Source organism: Lupinus angustifolius, chromosome LG08, assembly GCF_001865875.1.
Source record: "Lupinus angustifolius cultivar Tanjil chromosome LG08, LupAngTanjil_v1.0, whole genome shotgun sequence".
NCBI lineage: Eukaryota > Viridiplantae > Streptophyta > Magnoliopsida > Fabales > Fabaceae > Lupinus > Lupinus angustifolius.
Genome location: NC_032016.1, coordinates 23,266,063 through 23,285,500, shown reverse-complemented (window position 1 = coordinate 23,285,500; position 19,438 = coordinate 23,266,063). Strand labels below are relative to the sequence as shown.

At 30.5% G+C, this 19,438-nt stretch overlaps 1 protein-coding gene across 3 annotated transcripts in view; it reads right to left on the bottom strand.

Moving 5' to 3' along the window:
• The window catches only part of LOC109355292 (syndetin-like), an 18,522-nt gene extending 4,454 nt beyond the window's left edge, over positions 1 to 14,068 (bottom strand). Inside the window, exons 1-18 of one of the 3 annotated variants that reach the window (XM_019598367.1) lie at positions 14,050 to 14,068; positions 9,963 to 10,263; positions 8,962 to 9,129; positions 8,072 to 8,146; positions 7,056 to 7,134; positions 6,539 to 6,603; positions 6,362 to 6,451; positions 5,981 to 6,070; positions 5,751 to 5,837; positions 5,488 to 5,571; positions 4,713 to 4,832; positions 3,517 to 3,545; positions 3,286 to 3,418; positions 2,251 to 2,799; positions 899 to 1,443; positions 724 to 787; positions 484 to 586; positions 214 to 386 (exon numbers count right to left, since the gene is read on the bottom strand). In XM_019598367.1, the coding sequence (XP_019453912.1) occupies positions 214 to 386; positions 484 to 586; positions 724 to 787; positions 899 to 1,443; positions 2,251 to 2,799; positions 3,286 to 3,418; positions 3,517 to 3,545; positions 4,713 to 4,832; positions 5,488 to 5,571; positions 5,751 to 5,837; positions 5,981 to 6,070; positions 6,362 to 6,451; positions 6,539 to 6,603; positions 7,056 to 7,134; positions 8,072 to 8,146; positions 8,962 to 9,129; positions 9,963 to 10,196 (2,688 nt within the window). In that variant the 5' untranslated portion in view covers positions 10,197 to 10,263; positions 14,050 to 14,068. Of the gene's footprint in view, positions 1 to 213; positions 387 to 483; positions 587 to 723; positions 788 to 898; positions 1,444 to 2,250; positions 2,800 to 3,285; positions 3,419 to 3,516; positions 3,546 to 4,712; positions 4,833 to 5,487; positions 5,572 to 5,750; positions 5,838 to 5,980; positions 6,071 to 6,361; positions 6,452 to 6,538; positions 6,604 to 7,055; positions 7,135 to 8,071; positions 8,147 to 8,961; positions 9,130 to 9,962; positions 10,476 to 14,049 lie in introns of those variants that run through there. The other 2 variants (XM_019598366.1, XM_019598368.1) reach the window with 2 other exon arrangements.

The window sequence follows — 19,438 nt, the reverse complement described above, 5'->3', positions numbered from 1 at the left end:
GGGGGGTCTTTCTTTCCAGGAATATTGCATCAATTTTCCCTACCATAGTAATTCTTTTTGGCCCAAATTTCTGAAAATTTTCGAAATTATCATGAAATAAAAACAAGCGACAATTTAAAGCAGCTGATGAGTGGGAAAAGAAATTTACAGTACAACTGATAAGCAACAATTTCATGTGAAAACCTTTTTACAAGAAATAAATTCACATGATACCTTGAGACCAAAAGAAGACCCAGAGGAGTGAGCAAAATTCGTGCTGGGAGGGCTTGCAGGTGTTAACTCTGCATGTACAAATGATGAACCAAAAGACATTGGTGAAGACGATTGTGGCTTAATCCACTCATCACAATCTTCGTTTATTTTAGATAAGACTGTCCTCAACCGATCTACATGTAACAATTGAATTCAATCAATAAATACTGATCCACTCAAATTTAGATTTGTCTACCAATGCATGAGTATGTAAAACATCATGCCACTTACAATTAAGAGAGTTAGTTGAGGTTTTTCCACTTGAACTAGTGTTTTGTTTACCAAATGTGTCATATACAAGGTAGAAAAAAAATTTAAACAACTGGCATATTCCCTGCACCAATACACTGAATCAGGAAAAAGAATTCACAGGAAAAATTAAAGCACCATCAAGCTTTTAACTGTAAGCTGAACAGAGGGAGGGGGCATAAAGTAAGTAGTGCAAAGCTTTTAAAGGAAGAAAGAGACTACCTTAAAGAACTCAACATTTACTACATCTAGTTTCTGCATAAGCCTTGCATATTTATCCATAGACCTAAATGTTTAAGACAATATCTCATTAAACCCATTTAAAAAGGTAAAAACATAATAAAACTGTGTGGAGGACAATAATTGATTTTGCTAAACAAAATGTAAAGCAATTCACCTTAAAAGACATAGAGAAGACCCAGTTTGTATTGTATTCTCTTCCTCATTACCATGTAAAGAATTACTTCTTGAATGACTGGATGTTGAAATCCGACTTGGCAGTTGACTATCTTCATCAATAAAGTCTGCAAGAAGATCCTCATTTTCATCTTCTGAAACTGAATTGGCACCATTCATGTTATTGGAATCATTCTTTCTAGGTGATACTTTATCACCTTGAAAGTTTTTGCTTGAACCTCCATCAAATTCACCATAAATTGATCCATTAGGTTGGGAGTAACCATGACCCTCTTTAGAGATTGTTATTTTTTGCAGAAAAGGGTTTCCACTTTTAATCCAATGAGAGAACCCACTCCTCCTAGGACCAGTGTGAACCATGCTCATTGATTTATTGGAATGGGCCGCACTAACATTAACTGATTTACCACTAGACAAAGAAATCAATGGTGCTCCATCACCAACAAGTCCAGCGAAACTGATAATTTGCACTGTATCTGGAGGTAATCTTAACCAAGTCTCTTTCTCCAATACCATTTTTAGTGCCTAAAAAGAGAAAGCAACAAGCCAAAATTAATATTTATACATGATTATGGACATTGTTCAGGTGCAGAGCTTGGCATACCAACAAACCTAAACAAGAAGTTAGCAATTATATAGCTAAATATTCAGCATCACAAATTTGGAGTCCACTGAAGGGGGGGGGGGGGGTATAATTAGTTAATTCCATTCTGTGAATTATTTGTTTTCTACATTTTGCAATAGTTTCATCAAATTGAAGAAAATGTTCGCAATTTTCCACAGTTTTGGCAAAGCAGTATCCAGAATTCTAGACTGCAGAAAATAAACACTGCCATAAACAACATAGCCGACATGTTACATCATGGAACAAAATTTATTGTGACTGTTTTAGGATCCAAAAATACCAGAAACATACATAATTTTGATTATATTCTATTAGAAGTAAAATCCATTAGAAGAATATTGAACCACAAACAAGAATGTGGCAGAACAACCCAATATGCGCACAGAAAGAAGAACAGCGGTAAATAAATTTTAAAATTTTAAAACTAATTATTACATTTCCTCACCTAGTGGGATTAAGACTTGGTTGTTGTTGTTGTAAACTATTTATTACATTTAATGGTTTATCAGTTAACATTATCTTATTGATAGCTGCAGCACCATCACCTTAAAGACAACTTGCAGAAATTTGAGGCAACTTATGACATTGTATTTGTACTCTATATGTCATAGAAGTATCAAAGTCACTGCATAAAAAATCATGAACTCACAATCAACATTATGTGAATCGAACAACCATGAACTATGAGAAACCTTAAGATCACTTACATTCATATTTTGTCGATGCAAAGCTATGAAATAGTTTTCACAAACAACCTTCAACTTCTGCCTGAATTCAACTGCTTCAAATCCACAAAAGGCTTCCCCAGCCAAAATAAAGACATTGAGATCTTCATAGTTTTTCAAGAATTGATGAATGCTTGCATGACAAGCTGCAGCAGAAGAAAGCAATACTGACACACGACTTGCACTGAGATGCCACAGGTTCCTGCGTCCTCTTTGAAGGGTTTGAGAAACAAATGTTGTAGCTTCTTTGCGAAGATGGTACCATGGGGAATCAATGGTTGATGCTGCACTGTCCTCCTTTCTAGCTTCATTGACTGGATTATGAGAACCACTGTGCGGTGATCCCGTAGTTCCAGTAGTTTCAGTTAGTGAACTGACTTTTGTAGATTCCTCCCTAGAAGATGAATCATGTATTACATCTCCAGAAGTAGTCATAGAATTGTTGCAGGCTCTTACATTTGAATCAACTTCCTGACCTGGACTACAGGAAATGGCTTCATTGCACTGATTTGGAGTTTGTGCTGCTGAGTCCTAAGATTAAATTGACCATTTGTTAGACTGAATACCATAATTATATCAAACAACTATAGACTATATAGTCGAGACCCTGTGATCATGAATATATTCAACAAGAAAAGCTTTCTTCCAGATTTCAAAATTGAAAACATATTAAAATACTGATTGTTTGTGACAAAAGTACTTTATCACTGGATAGAGTTTGCTCAATTCATCAAAATCATATCCAGGATTTCTCCAATTACCATGATGAACGAGAGTTTTCCAGGATCTGAAGGGCTCATAAAACTAAAGATTAAGCATTTAAACTGTTAGGTGGAAGCTCGAGACTTATTTTATCTCTAATCATTGCAAAAAAATTATTTAAAGAAGCCATAAATGCCAAAATTGACTTAAGTACTTAACTCTAATCCACATGAATATTAGATTGCACAAAGCCAGGGGGGGTGCATAATGAAGGGGCAAAAAATATTGTTTACTAGGGAGGAACCAGAAACTTACCTTTCTCTCTGGCTGAAAATCCATAATTCCGTGGTATGAACACATCAGGTCAAATAGAACAGCCAATGTTCTTAATAAGCACTGTCTAAACTTAGAATCGGGTATTTGAAGGCACAGGTCGCTGTAAGTGAGCCTGGAATTGTAATAACAACTATAAAGCCAATCTAATCTAAATATACTCAAATTAGTCATTAAAAGGACACCAAATATGCTTGCAGGGGAAAATAGTACCTACTATTCTGTGAAAGCCCCTCCTCATCCTACAAAAAAGATCAACATTTATGAAGCACCAATACTTCAGTTTGCTATATTCGAAATTATTTTTTTTTAAATAAATCACAAATATAATATTTTCCGGATACTCATACAATGGTTTTCCACTACCTCTACAGAGTCCAAACACCCAAATTATCATACAGAAACATTAAGAGAGAGAGAGAAGCATAACACACAATCAGTCAAGTAGAAGATTAGAGAGACAGCATCCAATCTACCAAGTGGTATCGAAGAGAGAGAAAAGACAAAGTATGTGTATTGCATAAAGAAGCAATAAAATACAATTGCATTAGAGACAGATATTCATTTCTTCCGCTGACTGAAAAACATTTCTTATGATTTACAAGTGACATCCTAATGATGACCAATGATTGAATGAGTTCAAGACTACTCTTATTTGTAGACAATAAACAATAATTTCTTATGACACTATAATTTTCATTTTGTATTTAACGATCTCTAAGAAATATGTACTCTATTTTGGAATTTTTGAACAACAATTATATGTTTCTTATGATTTATGAATTTTATGCGCATATTTTATATGTGTATCCTAAACATATTGTATCCTGTATTTTTTTTTTAACTCAGCTTATCACAATATCAGATATGACTCGTATTGTATCGGTGCAACTGTTACATACTAATTACACGAGTCCTTTTAGTTTGGGTTGAAAGAGAAAGAAATTACTACCCTTTAAATCAAGCACAAAAAACTTTAATGTGACTCCATTTCTCTGACCAGTATTATTGTGTGGGCACCTGAAATATCAACTATTATAAGCAATCTTACTGTTGTCCATTCTGAGGAATTAAGACCTGACGATCCTTGTTTCTTATCCAAAAAAGTCCTGTCAATCCTCACAAGAACCAATGACTACACTAAGAATAATATGATTGAGCTTTGGCAACCACCATATATACATGTCTTTTTTATGAAAGTGGTAATGATACAGTGGTACTATAATTAAAAATGACCAGAAGGAAATAACAAAGAAATGATTGCTCCTATACAATGAACTATAGCTCCACACTCAATTTAATTAACATATCAAATAGAGAAAAGATAAAATTAATTCTCCCAACTAAAATAATTACAAAATCCAGATTATATTAAAGATAAGGTGGGCAAGAAAATAGAACTGTCTTACCTCATGCACAACAGCCTTTAACACGGATTGTGTTTCTGATATAACTTCTTGCATGAAAAAACTCTGTATCTTTTCAGCAAGACCAGTGGTATCCCCTATTAATGCATAGGCATCAATTACCTGTACAACCTCTTCTTATGTTACATCGTTTATATTTCCATTAATCTGTTAGCATATGCGTACATATATACAATGAAATGCGGACAACAAGTAAAAATGTCAAATACGGGTGATAACTTGTGTCACAAATCAAACCAAGGATGGGACTTATTTCCATGGGGCACACGCTATCACACTAAAGTACATGAACATTGCAAAATTCCAAATCTGGATAACTATATACACTAGGGCAAGTTTTAAAATCATGTGGTTGGCAGTCACTTGAAATTTTGGAAAAATCAGCTCTATCATATCAGTTTTAAAGCCAAAGCTGGGTCAAACAAGTTCTTAAAGAAAACTGTTTTTTATTTGAACCAAAACATTCATCATTTCTCATCCCTGCTTTTCTATTTTATTTGAAATTTACATAGAAAATAAAAATATTTTCTCATCAGCAAGATTCAGCAAACAATATTTAATATTAAACTAGTTCAGTAACCAACTTTAATTAAACCGGTTAAACTTTATAAGGATTTATGAAACTAGTTTGATGTTCAAAGATTAGAACTATATTTTACCGTGCCACACACACACCACTCATTCAAGACACTGAATAACACTTGCTCCATATGAATAAATGACAAACCAATTTCAATCACAAAAAATAAAAACTCACTGTTATATAGCCATCTTCTTTGAATTCTTGACATACTCCCAATAAAACAGCATCCAGCTTCTGTAAAGTTCTTCCCAGCCAAACCTACATTAACATGGGAAATCAAATGCATTGTCATCAAGAAAATGTACAGTAAAAAAAGTAGGAGTAAAGGAATTAAGGCTTGAATTACGCAAGTTCCTAAAATAAAATGAAAATCTTAGGAATAAAGCAGTGCTTGATATATCAATCTAAATCATTTCTAATTGTAATTTAACATTCACCTCTACACCACAACTCAAATCTTGTATTGCTGAAAGCTTTGACAAACTATCCAAGATTTGCAAATACTCAGATAGGACTTGAAATGCCTGCATAATGACCAACAGTAAAAGTAAACGTCTTAGAAGCTGGTTTGTATCGAATAACAGGGAAAACGAAAGCAAAAGTGGAAAGTTGATTGTTAAGTAGTAGTGATTGGCTACAATCTGTGTCCTAAAACATAAATAGAAACCTTGCAGTAATTCCCTTCCTCAACAAGGGATTCAAGTGCTGATTGCATGTCCAAAGCACGTCGTAGTTCGGTCAAGATTAGAAGCACATCCTATGAATAGAAAAGCAAGCATTCATGAAATTACCACCACAAGCTATAAAAAGGCCCAAGTGTGACAATTTTTCATCCCACCCTGATCCTAAAGCCCCTCCCCAAAAACATAAATGAATAAATAATACATCTTAGACTAAACTACATTATGTCCCCTAAATGCTAAAATAAAAGGTCGTGAATAACAAAAAATCACTTTTCAAAGCACATAACAAAATAATATAATGAAAAAGGGAAAACAAAGCATTAAAAAAACAACTAACCCATGTGTGGATAAAAAGAGGAAAATACCATAAGAGCTTGTTTCTTTTTTGAACAAGAATTCACAATGAGATCCCTTGAAACCTCATTCATAGATGACGTCAAGTGTCTTCTTCCATTCTGCAAAGGCGTTGAAAATAATGCACTAAGGGCCAGGTAAAAGTAAAAAAGTAAAGTGATATTTGTTGAAACCCTTATGATGCTTACCATGCAGATGACATTTGCAACTCTCAAGTCCTTCTCTAATTCTCTGACCAAATTCATCCCCTTCACTGGCCAAAAGTAAGTATCAGCTATTTATTCTAAAAGAAATTAATAGACCAGGTGATCCAGAAATGGCAACTGCAAGAAACTAACATGCACCCTACTTCCAAAATTCTTCATGAACTTAGACCAATGTTATTGACTATTTTAAGCAGAAATGATACTGCAATTTCCAAATACATTTACTTATAATGACAAAATTAGGATTTCTTAAACATGGCTTTGGGTCAATCAACGAGTAAGTTACCAACATTTTTATAAAAGAATTTATGAGCAATTGATAACAATGGCCAGGCAATCAAAAATTGACACCCTTGGGGAAAAAAGCAACTAAAAGAGAGAGGATAGTAGAAAACAAATGCAAACAAAATATCTAATATGCATGCATAAACTCATGTACCAATTTACCAACACTTGCAGAGGAGGTGGTCAATTCTCTAATTTCACCTCTTCAACTTACCCATTACTTCATGATGCTCCATCACGTTGCGAGATAAACGCTCTGCTACTCTATCCAGCTGTATCAATCTAAGGGCAGCCTATAAGACAAAATCCAAGACCAAACATTTTGTCAAGAGAATTGATAGCATGAATAAAGCCTAATTCAATCAACTGGAGCAAAATTATACTCTCAGCAAATGTAGCCCACAAATCTAAAATTACATAAACACCCACAATGGTGGAGCTTCCTTCATAAACATCAAACAATCATAAGATCACTAGCAAAGTAAACCAAGAAAAGACAATAACGGATAAATTGTTTAACTTATTAGTATTTAATCTGCAAAACTGGCAAGAAGATACACTGGGATGGAAAGGCCACTTTCATAGATTTGGTCTCAGTTACTTAATTGAACCACAACTTGACTTATGATAAGTGATAAGTCCATTCGGAAAAAGGGAAAAGAGGAGTACTTCATATGTCAAAAAATTACATTAAGAAGGGCCTAAAGACTCCATTCAACCAAGCTGAGTTCAAAAAGATATTTTAAACTTGGTAAGGAGAAGACCTTTCCTCCATCAGCACCCCTAACCTACTCCACCCACTAAATACTTCAAATAAAGGATTAACTCTCCGGTTTCTGTATTATTATTTTTATTTGCCTGCCAAACAGATAACCACAAGAAACTACTACATATACATCTTACTAAAGCAAGATTGGAAACACAACAACCATTGAATGCAAGAGATGACAATTTGCAACAGGCGTATAGAACAATGGACAAAATGCTAAGTTTGTATTCAGAAAGAAACTAAAAACATATAAAAATCAAAGTAAAGTAAAATTTTCCATCTACTGCAAGTGTAAACAAGTCATAAGTTTCATCCAAGCTAACAAGTAACATGATGGATGTCACTATTTTTCATTAAACAGAAGAATGGCTCAGGAAAGAAGTCAAGGAAAGTTTTACCCATAGATATAGAAGATTTTAACATGTTCCACAAATAGCAAGATTGAGAAACATGAGCTGTACCTGTTTTTCAAAATAGGTTAGCTCGTTTTCATCAGCTGGAACGAGCTCTAAAACATGCCTAATTGGATCAAACCCCTGCATAGATTTATAACAGATTTTACAAATATTTCTGAAGAACCCATTCATGACATAGTGATGAAACAGTTAACTTTGAATAAAATTCAATGTAGTGCAGACACAGAGAGAAATTTTCGAAATGTACGCATGTGGAACAAATAAATAGCTTTTATTTGTAGGACAAGTTTCATGTTATTGAATGTTTTCTTTCCACTTTATCTCAGTCGGTATGGTGCCATATTCCTATTATCAGTAGACACATCAAGAAAAAAGGTATATAAAACTTATTCGGTGGTTGTGTGCTAATAAGGGAGAGTTGTTATAAGCAAAACTGAAGAGAAGAGAAAGAACAAAGAAGTCTCCTCTGTAGATGAGCCAGGAGAACAAAAGAAAAAAGTTGCCAGAGAACTTGTTAATTGTGATTACTAACAAACATGGATTCCCATTTCCAGAAGCTCGAGTTATAAATAAAGGGATAATTGAGTATTAATAGAATGTTACAATTTTTAGAGGAAGAACTTTGTTGAAAGAACTTTCTAATATAAGGTGCTATATCATTGGTCTAAGGCTACAAAACAAATTCTTACAAAGAAGAGTCCTATACTCTAGAGTGTTAATAACCATCTCAAGGTCTCTTGGTACAAGGAAATATTCTGAAACTTCTACAAGATAACTTTTTTGACATCTTCCAATAAACATTGATACACATAAACGTATGTCTCCAGATTGAGCATTGCATCCATAAAACAAGAGAGATTCTGGCATAATACAAGGGAGGTTGCAATAAAATATTAGTATGAAATTGGAACTAAAGTGATGCAGGAAAGAAGCACCTCCTCATAGAATCCATCCTCTAGTTCCTCCACTGCATCGCCATGAGGACTGCTTCCATATATTGAACTCAGCTCTTCTGAACTTGATGAAAGGCTATACCTCTGATGAGGAGGCAATCCTGCAAGAGCTCTAGCTACAGCAGCTGCAGCTGCAGCTCGAGCTGGAACCTGTTCAACAAGTTTATAAAAATGAAGCATGCCTCTAACTCTGGGCGAATACCAGCAAGTATGCAAAAATGAACAGCAGCAGTATAACCACATAAAGCAGTCATTCTTAAATTCAAATATGAGCTTAAGGATTTAATTGCCAGAGATATTCCAAATATTTGAACAATACAGTATGGTCAACTTTGTAAACAATAGCATGAATCTAGGTACGCAAATTCCTCATCCTAGCTAAACCATAGTTTAGGTCTATTGCAACATTGGAAAAAAAATCATGAAAGGAGTTGCATTGACAATGTGAGAGGGGATCATGCCTTTAATGTGAAGAAAAATCCAATCATTCAGTATAAATGCAAAGAAAAAATGTCAGTTCATAACTATCAATTGTTAATATTATTATAACTACCACAATAGAAGATTTATCATATAGAACCAAGCCATACTCAAGACGCTATTGGAACTCGATATAAAGGATAAGACCACAACATTATGACTTTCTGGTTATACATCTAATTGATTTCTCGTCAGAACAATATATTGTCGATTTTGGTGGGAGCCCATTCTATCACACACCTCATCAAATTTGATATACGCATCAAAATCATTAGAAACTTAGACGTATCATTAGAAGCAACTCATTATCCTAAATCAACAATAACCAGAATAAATAACTTTACACTATTCAACAATCCAAACGTAAACTAAAGCATTATATATCCCTAAACTATAACTAAAACCACACATTTAAAAGTAAAATTAAAAAACAAGCATCAAATTCAGCAAATGAGTGCAGTGATTGTGAAATCATACATCGAATCATTATCGCAATGATTTACCTCAGGGCGATCAGAAAATGCAGGGAGCAATCCCATGGATCTGGCAGACCTAACAGAGCTAAAAATCTTTTCACCAACCTTAGACAAATCCATAGCTCCACCTTGAGATAGAAATAAGAAAGGAAGCAAAAAGAAAACCCTAGAACCTTCGATCCCGTCACTCAAATCGTCACCATTGAAAATGAAAGGATTCCCAATAAGGCTTAAAAAGGGAAACAGATTCGGTTGCTGCATCAAATTTTCAACTCAACTCACCCAGATCAAGTAATAACACTTGCATTTTTAAACTGAGATCTGATTGAAAATGCGAGTGTGAATGGAATTATTAATATTGCGTTGTAGAGTTTCGGTGTTTACTTCACTACTTAGTACTTACCACAACGCTATGTGGTTACTGCGTGGGAATGCGATTGTTGTTTGTTGATGAAGAAGAGTGAGATACCGATTTTGGGGTAAGATACCGATTTTGCTCGCATCTGGTTTTGGTTGCTTTGCTATGTAAATTGTTATAAGGTAGAAGGGTATGATGGGAATTTGGGAATGGGATTATAACTATTACAATAATGACTTGGTAAATTAATGTATTTGCCTATTTGGTATAGATTCTTCGATTAGATTATATGAATCAAATTTCTATATCTTACCTTTTTTTACTCCACTCTAATTACACCTTCATTATATTCTAAATGATATATTGTTTTTGTGTGAATAAATATATGGGATAGAATTAAAAAATATTAATAAGGAAGGAATACATTTTATCATGCAAATCTGTATAAGCTTATATGAAAATGATAAATAAAACTTTTGAGTTTTAATATTTTCCATAATCTTTTTTATGTTTTCATGTTTTTTTTTTCCAAAAACTGGTTGTAGAGATGAGTAACATATTCACTCTCTCATGAAAAAATTAACATTAAAAGTCAATAAAATCTGTTTTTGACTTTAGAAATAATAATTCTAATTAATTATGAACATATATGATTAATATCTGATATGTAAAACCAATTGCAAGAAAAGATTAATTTGTGACAATGTAATTAATAAATGATATGGGATGAAAACAAATCAGTTGAAATAAAAATGAAGAACTATTATCATTTGTATGAAGTTATTGGTCATTTTTGCGAATATTATAAATTGATAACATTAATCTACCATCATTAATATATTACTTATGCAAATCAACCCTCCTGTTTTATTATATGCGACACATATAATAGTTATGCATTGATATGTATCTCTTGGATATCAACAAAATATATAATTTCAGTCTTGGACCCAATAATGTTTATAGCAAAAAAATTATTTGTTGTAGAAAAATATTAATAAGAATACCTTTTGAAATTTCACAAATGACAGATACCTTTTTTATTAGGGGTTATATTTACATCTAAAAAAATTAAGCAAACATCACTTTAAAAAACCATCTTAACTTTCCAAATGACCCTTTTCACAAAGTCAAACAAATCTCTTTTACTTGTACTTGCCAAAATCCACAAACAAATACATGTGTGTTGCGGGTAAAATTTTGTGTATAAAATGGATAGTAGATAGTTATTACTTGTGTCCATTCGAGCCTTTTGTCATCCTTGAGGTACTTGTAAATAATGAATACTATATGAATAAAGATTATGATTTTTATATGTTACCTATGATTAAGTTTTTCTTTTATGCCCATTGATATTGGCCTTTTTCTAATGTGTAGGTAGGTAGAACTCTATGGCATTGATATTGGCTTTTTTCCAAGGTGGTTTCAGTTCTTCTTGATAAAAATGATTTTACTTTTTAACTTAATTTCTTAATTGTCTTTGAATCTCTTGGCAGCATGCAATATATTCTCCTTAAAAATTATTTTTTTTCCTTCTACACGAAATGATCTGTTTCATCTGATAGATGATGAAAACATGTCTCCCTGGCAGAGTTTTCAAAATAGTCTCGATTTTATACCTCTTTTAATTAATAATGGTTAAGAGTTGATAGATTCTCCCTGAAGTTAAATACGAATCATTATCTGAATTTGAAAATAATATCACAGGTCACGTAGCGAGGGTTATATAAGTCAAGTACCTGAAAGCCGAATGATAAGATCATTGGGTCAAACAAATAATCTCACTAGTTCTAAAACAGGCTTCACTGTCGCACATTTACCTGATTTTGGATGAACCCACTCTGTGGCCTGAAATTTTGTCTAACTATTATTCTAAAACAGGCTTGTAGCGCTTAATGATCATGTTACCCCATTTATTGTGATAATTATCAACATACTGTCTTCTCTGTTCAATATAAAAATGATCTTTTTCAGTAATGAAATATAAGTGTATGTATTTGTCTTTCATTTTAATGATAAAAGTGTAATTTTATTATAATTGAAAGGATAAATATGTTTGTATATCCTAACTCATTCAGTATATAACTATATGGAATCAATTCATATATGGAAATAATTATGGTGTCTACAACTTATTCGTACAACTCAATATTACAGCTTTCTTATTGTTAAAGATAGGAGAGAGGCATGATATCTCTCGTTTTCTAAATAAAAGTTGTAGAATATGGAAATCACCATCGGTAAACATTAATTAATTGGAAGATCTGGAAATTGAGTAAGGATTCTCTCCATTAATGGAGAGGCAAGTGACACACATTAACACATAAAATGTAACATGTAATAACAATTTTACCCTTTTGTTTACCATAAAATTACCTTTTTGCCATAAAAAATATAAACAAAACAATCACTTGGATCCTTGTTCCTGGAAATTATGGTTTCTCAATAATTAACTCTTAAAAACCCATAATTTTCTTACTTTTATTTTCAAGACTTATTTTCCCCCCAGAAAAGTCATGAGTTACTGTAAAACAAGAATGAGTCTAAGGCACACAGGAAAAGTTTAGAATTATAGTTTATTTTTTGACATTTTAATTTCGATGTTTTTTAATATACATTCGAATAAAAAAATCACTTATCAATTCCATTGAATTACATTAAATTAAGTTTACCGAAACCCAATTCCTAAATGTTATCCCTTGAATTACCATTCCCAATTGTTCAGAAAAAAAATTAGTTTATGAAAATATCACTAAATATCATTTAGACAAATGATACATGTTAACCCATGACATATACTAAAAAGAAAAAAAAAATCTTTATATTTTTGGTTTTGAATAACCCATGATAAAATATTATATTATGTATAAAATAGACATATTATACTTCTATCCAACTATTAAATTATATGGTTATTATAAGTTATTAATTATTTTTTGGGCAACTGCTTCATTTGTGAAGATACAAATTGTATATATTTATTATCCTTAAACCATGTTAGTTGAGAGTCTTGTACAGTATGCTATCATTTATTGTAAATTATTAAGAAAAAATATGTATTGATAATGTTTGAGTTTATATACTCTTATTATATCACCAATCATTAATAATTAATTATCATTATCTTTTCAAAAAAAATTCAATTGAATAGTGAATGTTTTAGTGATATGTATAAATTTTTAAAGTAACACTATATATATATTATATTCGATTATTAATCATAAATATTTAGTAGATAGGTTAATTTGATGGCGGAAATATTATTTTAAAATATAATATAAGTCTCAACCAATAAGATAAGTAGGCTTTTCTTAAAGTGTGAGCTTGACTCTTTTATAGAATAAAAAAAAATAGGAAGAGTCCTGAATTCTTTTAAACAGATTTCTTTTTTAAGAAGGACATACAACACAACTATTGGGTCTAAACTCAGTTTCGTATATAGCATTCCTAGACGAAGTGAGCTTCGAGTATAGATGAGTAGGATCTAACCTATCAGCTTATCTAGATTGACTCGATTATGATCACGTATGAAGAAGGTTGGGTTTTAGGCCAATTTTGAGTTAAAAAATTATAGTCAAACAATATTTAGGGTTGGGTAGGGAACAATCATGACTGATTCGACTCGTTTTATGGTCATTCAGTTACCATGTTTGTATGTATCTCTGTTGAATTGTATACATAATAATGATATCTATTTGATCGAAAATATCATTGTTTATCTAAATTTTCATGATATATTTATGATTAACAATATATTTATATATATATATATATATTTTAATGTGTTAAATTACATATTTATAATAATATTGTTAAGTATACATTGAGAATACTTCATCTAAGAGAGTATGTATTATATTCAATCGAGTTTATGGTCAAATTCAAAAGCTGATTCAATCAATATTTTAAATCAGATTAATTTCAAGTCTATAATCATATTCCAATTTAGAAAACGACCTAACCAACAAGATTGATATTGAAGCTAAAGTCATAGTCTCGCAAGCGTTTTGATGGTTTGTATGGAATATTCTTACACCTACACATGACTTTTCTTTAAAAAAATTGCGGAACATCATATAATTAATAATTACATATCCTCGCAAATATTGGATTTTTCATCTATATTGATATTGTTAATTGGATACATGCATCAAGGTGATTATACTGTTATGTATTTTCTGATGCAATAAAAAAACTCAAGAGACCAATAACTTAAACCGTAAATGATTTTGTTTGAAAAGAAATAATTTCGGATTTATATGACTTGCCATTTTTTATGCATGTCAAGTAAAATCACACTGAGGAATGATAAGTTTACTTTTTAGAAAGAAAAAATTGTGTATCAAAATTTATTTACAAGTTAAACTATGAAAATACTATAATTTTTTATTTGATAAAATGGATTAGGTTAAGAAAATAAGTAAAGTAAAGAAAGATGGTTAGGGACGTCACAAGGGCCCCATATCATGACATGATGACACTTCAATCTCCTCGTATTGGTTGAAATTGACTGAAAAGGTTGCTAGCAGCCGTAATAAATTGACCAAGATTATATGGGTTGAACAATGTCTCACTTTCTATCCAAAGTCAATAATAATGTTAATTTTTATTACTTTTTGTATTTAATTTTTTATTCACACGTCATCAAATTGAGACATAAAATGGGATACTATTAGTGACAAGTTATATGCATCCGTAATAAATAGCCCAAGGACAAGTGATGCTTCTTTGTTGCAAGGACAAGTGATGCTTCTTTATTGCAAGGACAAGTAATGCTTTTCTTTATTGCAAGGACAAGTAAATGATTAAAGGATCCTACTATTAAAGAAACAAACAAACAAATTATTTCATTCCTCGTTTCTTTGTACTACTAAGAGTATATTTTATCATATAATAAAAGATTAATCACTTTTAAAATATATGAATATGTATTTTAATAAATGTCGTTCTCAAAATTAAGTATTTGACCTTTTAATTATCTTAAATATTTAACACAACCTTATATCTCAACGCTTTGTTGGTTTTCATTCCTAATTTACTCATTATTTTAAATCTTTAAAATCTAAATATATATTTATTCTATTTCTCTACTATACAGTTTACTATTTCTTTTTCATCCAATATTTTTCTGTTTCATATTAATTTAACTTTCAATATAAATGAAATAAGATTATTTCTTTACATTGTGTCAAAATTATACAATATTCGATGATTTCTTAAACAACTATATGCATAGTCGTGAACATTAAAATATATAGAATGAGTAAATATTCCAATTTAAATAGTTTTCACACAAAAAAACAAGAGTAATTCTATTTTAGTTAGATAATTTTTTATCTTACTTTCATGTTGTGATGGATTAAGGTTTTGTTTAGTTCTAGTGAAAAAACAGAAGAAATAAAAGGAATGGAAGAGAATATGAGGAAGAATGACTTTTTCCTTTTTTTATTGAAAATGGAGAAGATGAGGAAAATAAAAAAACATGTAGGTTCCATGCTAAAATGTTTTTTTTCTTCTTAAAATGTAAGATGGAAACACATGGAAAAATGTTTTTGATAAAATGTTTGTCAGCATAGTAATAAAGACAAATATAACTTGATGATCCACTTACTTCAATAGTAAGTTTTTTAAATTTACTTTTTATCATAGTCATCAATTCCAAAGACATCTAATGGTTTAAATATACTTATTAACTCAAACCATTGGATTTCCATATAATTGATGATTAGAATGAGGAATGAATTTAAAAATATACTCTTAGAGTAAGTAGATCCCTCCTCTTAGAACTTTAATATTCTAATTCAATTTTTTCACCTTAATTTATACTTCGTTTAGTTCATTGAAACTTCTTCCATTCTTTTTTCTTTTCTTCCATTTTCTCTTTTGAACAAAACACAATGTAATTTTTTTATCTTTTTTATGCATTCTCTTTAAAAAAATCATTTTTTGTGGCAAAATATGAAAGTTTTCCACAATAACATAATGTTTCTTTTTAATTTCAGTTCTAATTGTTTTTTTTAAATTACTTATGATTTATTGGATGATATATTTGTATTATTTTTTAGGTGTGTTTTTTTAACTGTTTTTTATTACTCACGTGATACGCAAATTTGACATAATGTTTTGTCTGCAAAAGTATTTATTTGGTATTTATATTTCTTGGAATTATTTTAGTTAAAGAATATATAAATCTTCTGTTCTGTACATGTTAAAAATAAAGTAGTAGCAACAATAACATTTTAAATGTAACATTTCTTATTATTTAGAATGCTTATGTAATTTCACAAACATACTTTTTCTTTTACTTTTTGCACAACCAAATGGAAGAAGATAAAAATTATAACTTTTTTCATTCATTTTTCTTTTAAACTAAACAACTAAATTTCCACCTCATTTTTTACATTTTTTTTTACATTCCTTGAACTTTCTTTTATTATTTTTTCTTTCTTTCATTTTCGAACTAAAGTGAGCGTAAATGTCTTTATTCAAACAAAGTAAAAAATATAAAAGATAAAAAATAACATAAGTATTGTGTTAATTGAGTAGATAGCAAGTAGAATGATACAGAAATAAAAATACCGCTTCTACCATCAAACAAATGCCTTTCTAAGAAGCTTCTAATTATAGCAAGTACAGAAAAAGAAAGTGGAATCGTCGTAACAGCATTCTTCAAATTTCAAGGTATCTTCGCTTTAAATTTATTAAGGTACTTACTTTCGCGTCACCTTCCTAGCACCTTGGCTCCCAAGTTTCTAGAAGAATCAAAAAAGCGTTGCTCTGCGTGTAAAAGCGCGTTAAACGAATTGGATTTGTTTTTGCTGTGCAATTAAATGAAGCGGATAATATTATAAAAAATAAAAAAACGGGTAAATTTACTTTTATCATTTTTTCACGCTCAATAAGCAAAATTAAGGTAGCCTTGTATTAACTTTTTTTACTCCTACACGCTAAGTATTCCACATTATTTCCACCTACTCCGGTTTATAATTCATTTTTAACTAACTTATACAGATTAAAAATTGTAAACATGAGTAATTATTGTTAAAATTATTAGAAATTGTGTCAATATCACTCCATTCATTTCTCTCTAATCTAATAATCACCGAAAGATGCAAACATTACTATGAGAGAAGTGAAGACTTTATCGGAATATGAAGTATTGAAGATAATATTATATGAGAAAAAATATAGGTACTAACCTTTCATACTTGTCGCACCCCGATTTTTGGCTGCACGACTTATTTAGAGTCGCCATTATATTTTATAGTTAAAAATGTAGAAAATATGAAAGGTATTAGCATTCTATCCGCCCGCCTTAGGCGACACTTTTCACTAAAATATATGACTTTATTATTATTTTTTATTTTTAAATAATGTGGTTAATTAATTAATTATTAAAAAAATATTTTTATTGTTGTGCCTAACAAGATTGACATTGGTCATATGTATCTTTCTTAATAGAATCAAGACTTACATAGTTTTTTACGTAGAAAAATATTTGTTAGTTGAATGTATTTTAATTAAGAAAAATATATTTTTAGTCAAAAATTTTTATTTTGTATGTTTATTTATTGGTGGAAAAAAGTTTTTATTTGGTTAATTTTTGTCATTTATTTAATTAATAAAATACAATTTAATCAATTTTGAGATTTAATCAGTAAAAAAGAAGCGGCATAGCGCGACCTTTTGAAGATGATTTGAGAAGATAAAGGCATTTGGGGCGACCTTCTCTCCATCTTTGATTAATTCTCAAAAATTATTTCATAAGCATTTATAATTAATATTCTTAAGTATATGTATTTGTACAAAAACAACTTTTTTACAAATGATAATTTTAATTACAGTAAAAAAAGTTATGGTTATTTGTTTAGAAAAAATTTGTATTTGAATTCAAAAAGAGTTTGTTGATGGTTAACTATATTAAAAGAATTTTTTGATTCTTTTTTTGGTTATTACTATGTGTTCATAAAAATGTTTTTTGTTACCACTTTATTAGGTTTTAAAAAGTTTGTTAATTAGTCACTAAAAATGGTCATTTTGTTATTAGCTATTTATTCAATACAAAAAATTATTTATTTTTATTTATGTGATGGAATCTCTATTTGATAATAAAAATTACATTTTTATTTGTTAAATGAGGTTGATTTTATAACATGTAAATAGAAAATAATGCAAAAAGAGAAGAAAAAAAAATCTGGTAAGAGCAATGATCCAGTGTAAACAAATACATATGTGAAAAGTCATGTGTTTACTCCTTAATGACATGAAAATGATGCAGTGTTGACTGGGACACGTGTTACTATGAGACTGGTTGAAAGAAAGGGTGCACCGAGCTAGTTGTAGGCGCGTCCGTAGAGAATAATGCACCAGAAGAAGGAACGTAGATCCAGTGCAGTTGGGTGCAGTGTAATTGGGACGTATTTCACCCTGTCATTGGTCAGAGTGAAGTCAATGTGATGGCAAGAAAGAATATGTTGAATCCATAGTTATGGATTGCTGTCAAAACGAATGCGTAGAGCAAAAAATGCTCTCATTCATAATGGATCCCTAAGCTTTGCACTTCCTCTCACCCAACGTGTTTTCTTAAACAAAAGACGTTCTCACATTGTGTTTTAATGTCTGTAGTGTTTTCGGTGTATTTACAATGTATCTTTTTTTGGAATTGCTTTCTTTTGGATATTTTTTGGAATTGTTGGGATGAACGAAACTTTTTTTGAGAATGTTAGAATTGTTGAAAGTCAAAGTTTTTCTCTAAACCTATACTAGGCTATTATTTATAGGAAAAATCAACACTAACTTAACCTAAACTTAAGTTAACTAATTTATCATTAATTTCAAATCATCATTATTTTTAGGAATTACAATCTCATCTCAAAAAATCAGATATAACCAAGTTTTTATTATAAGCATAATTCTAAGAATATTCCACTTCCTTAATATTTATTTATTTTTATAAATTCGAATTAAAATAATAAAAATAGTTTTAAATATCTTTTATTTATTTTACAATAATTTTGATAAAATTAAAATAATTAATAAAAATGAATTTGTTGCTTTTTTTTTGTTTAAAATGATGTAACTATTACTTTATTTATTTTTCTATTCTATGAAAAATCATTTTTGGAATTAAGTTAATTTAGCCTTA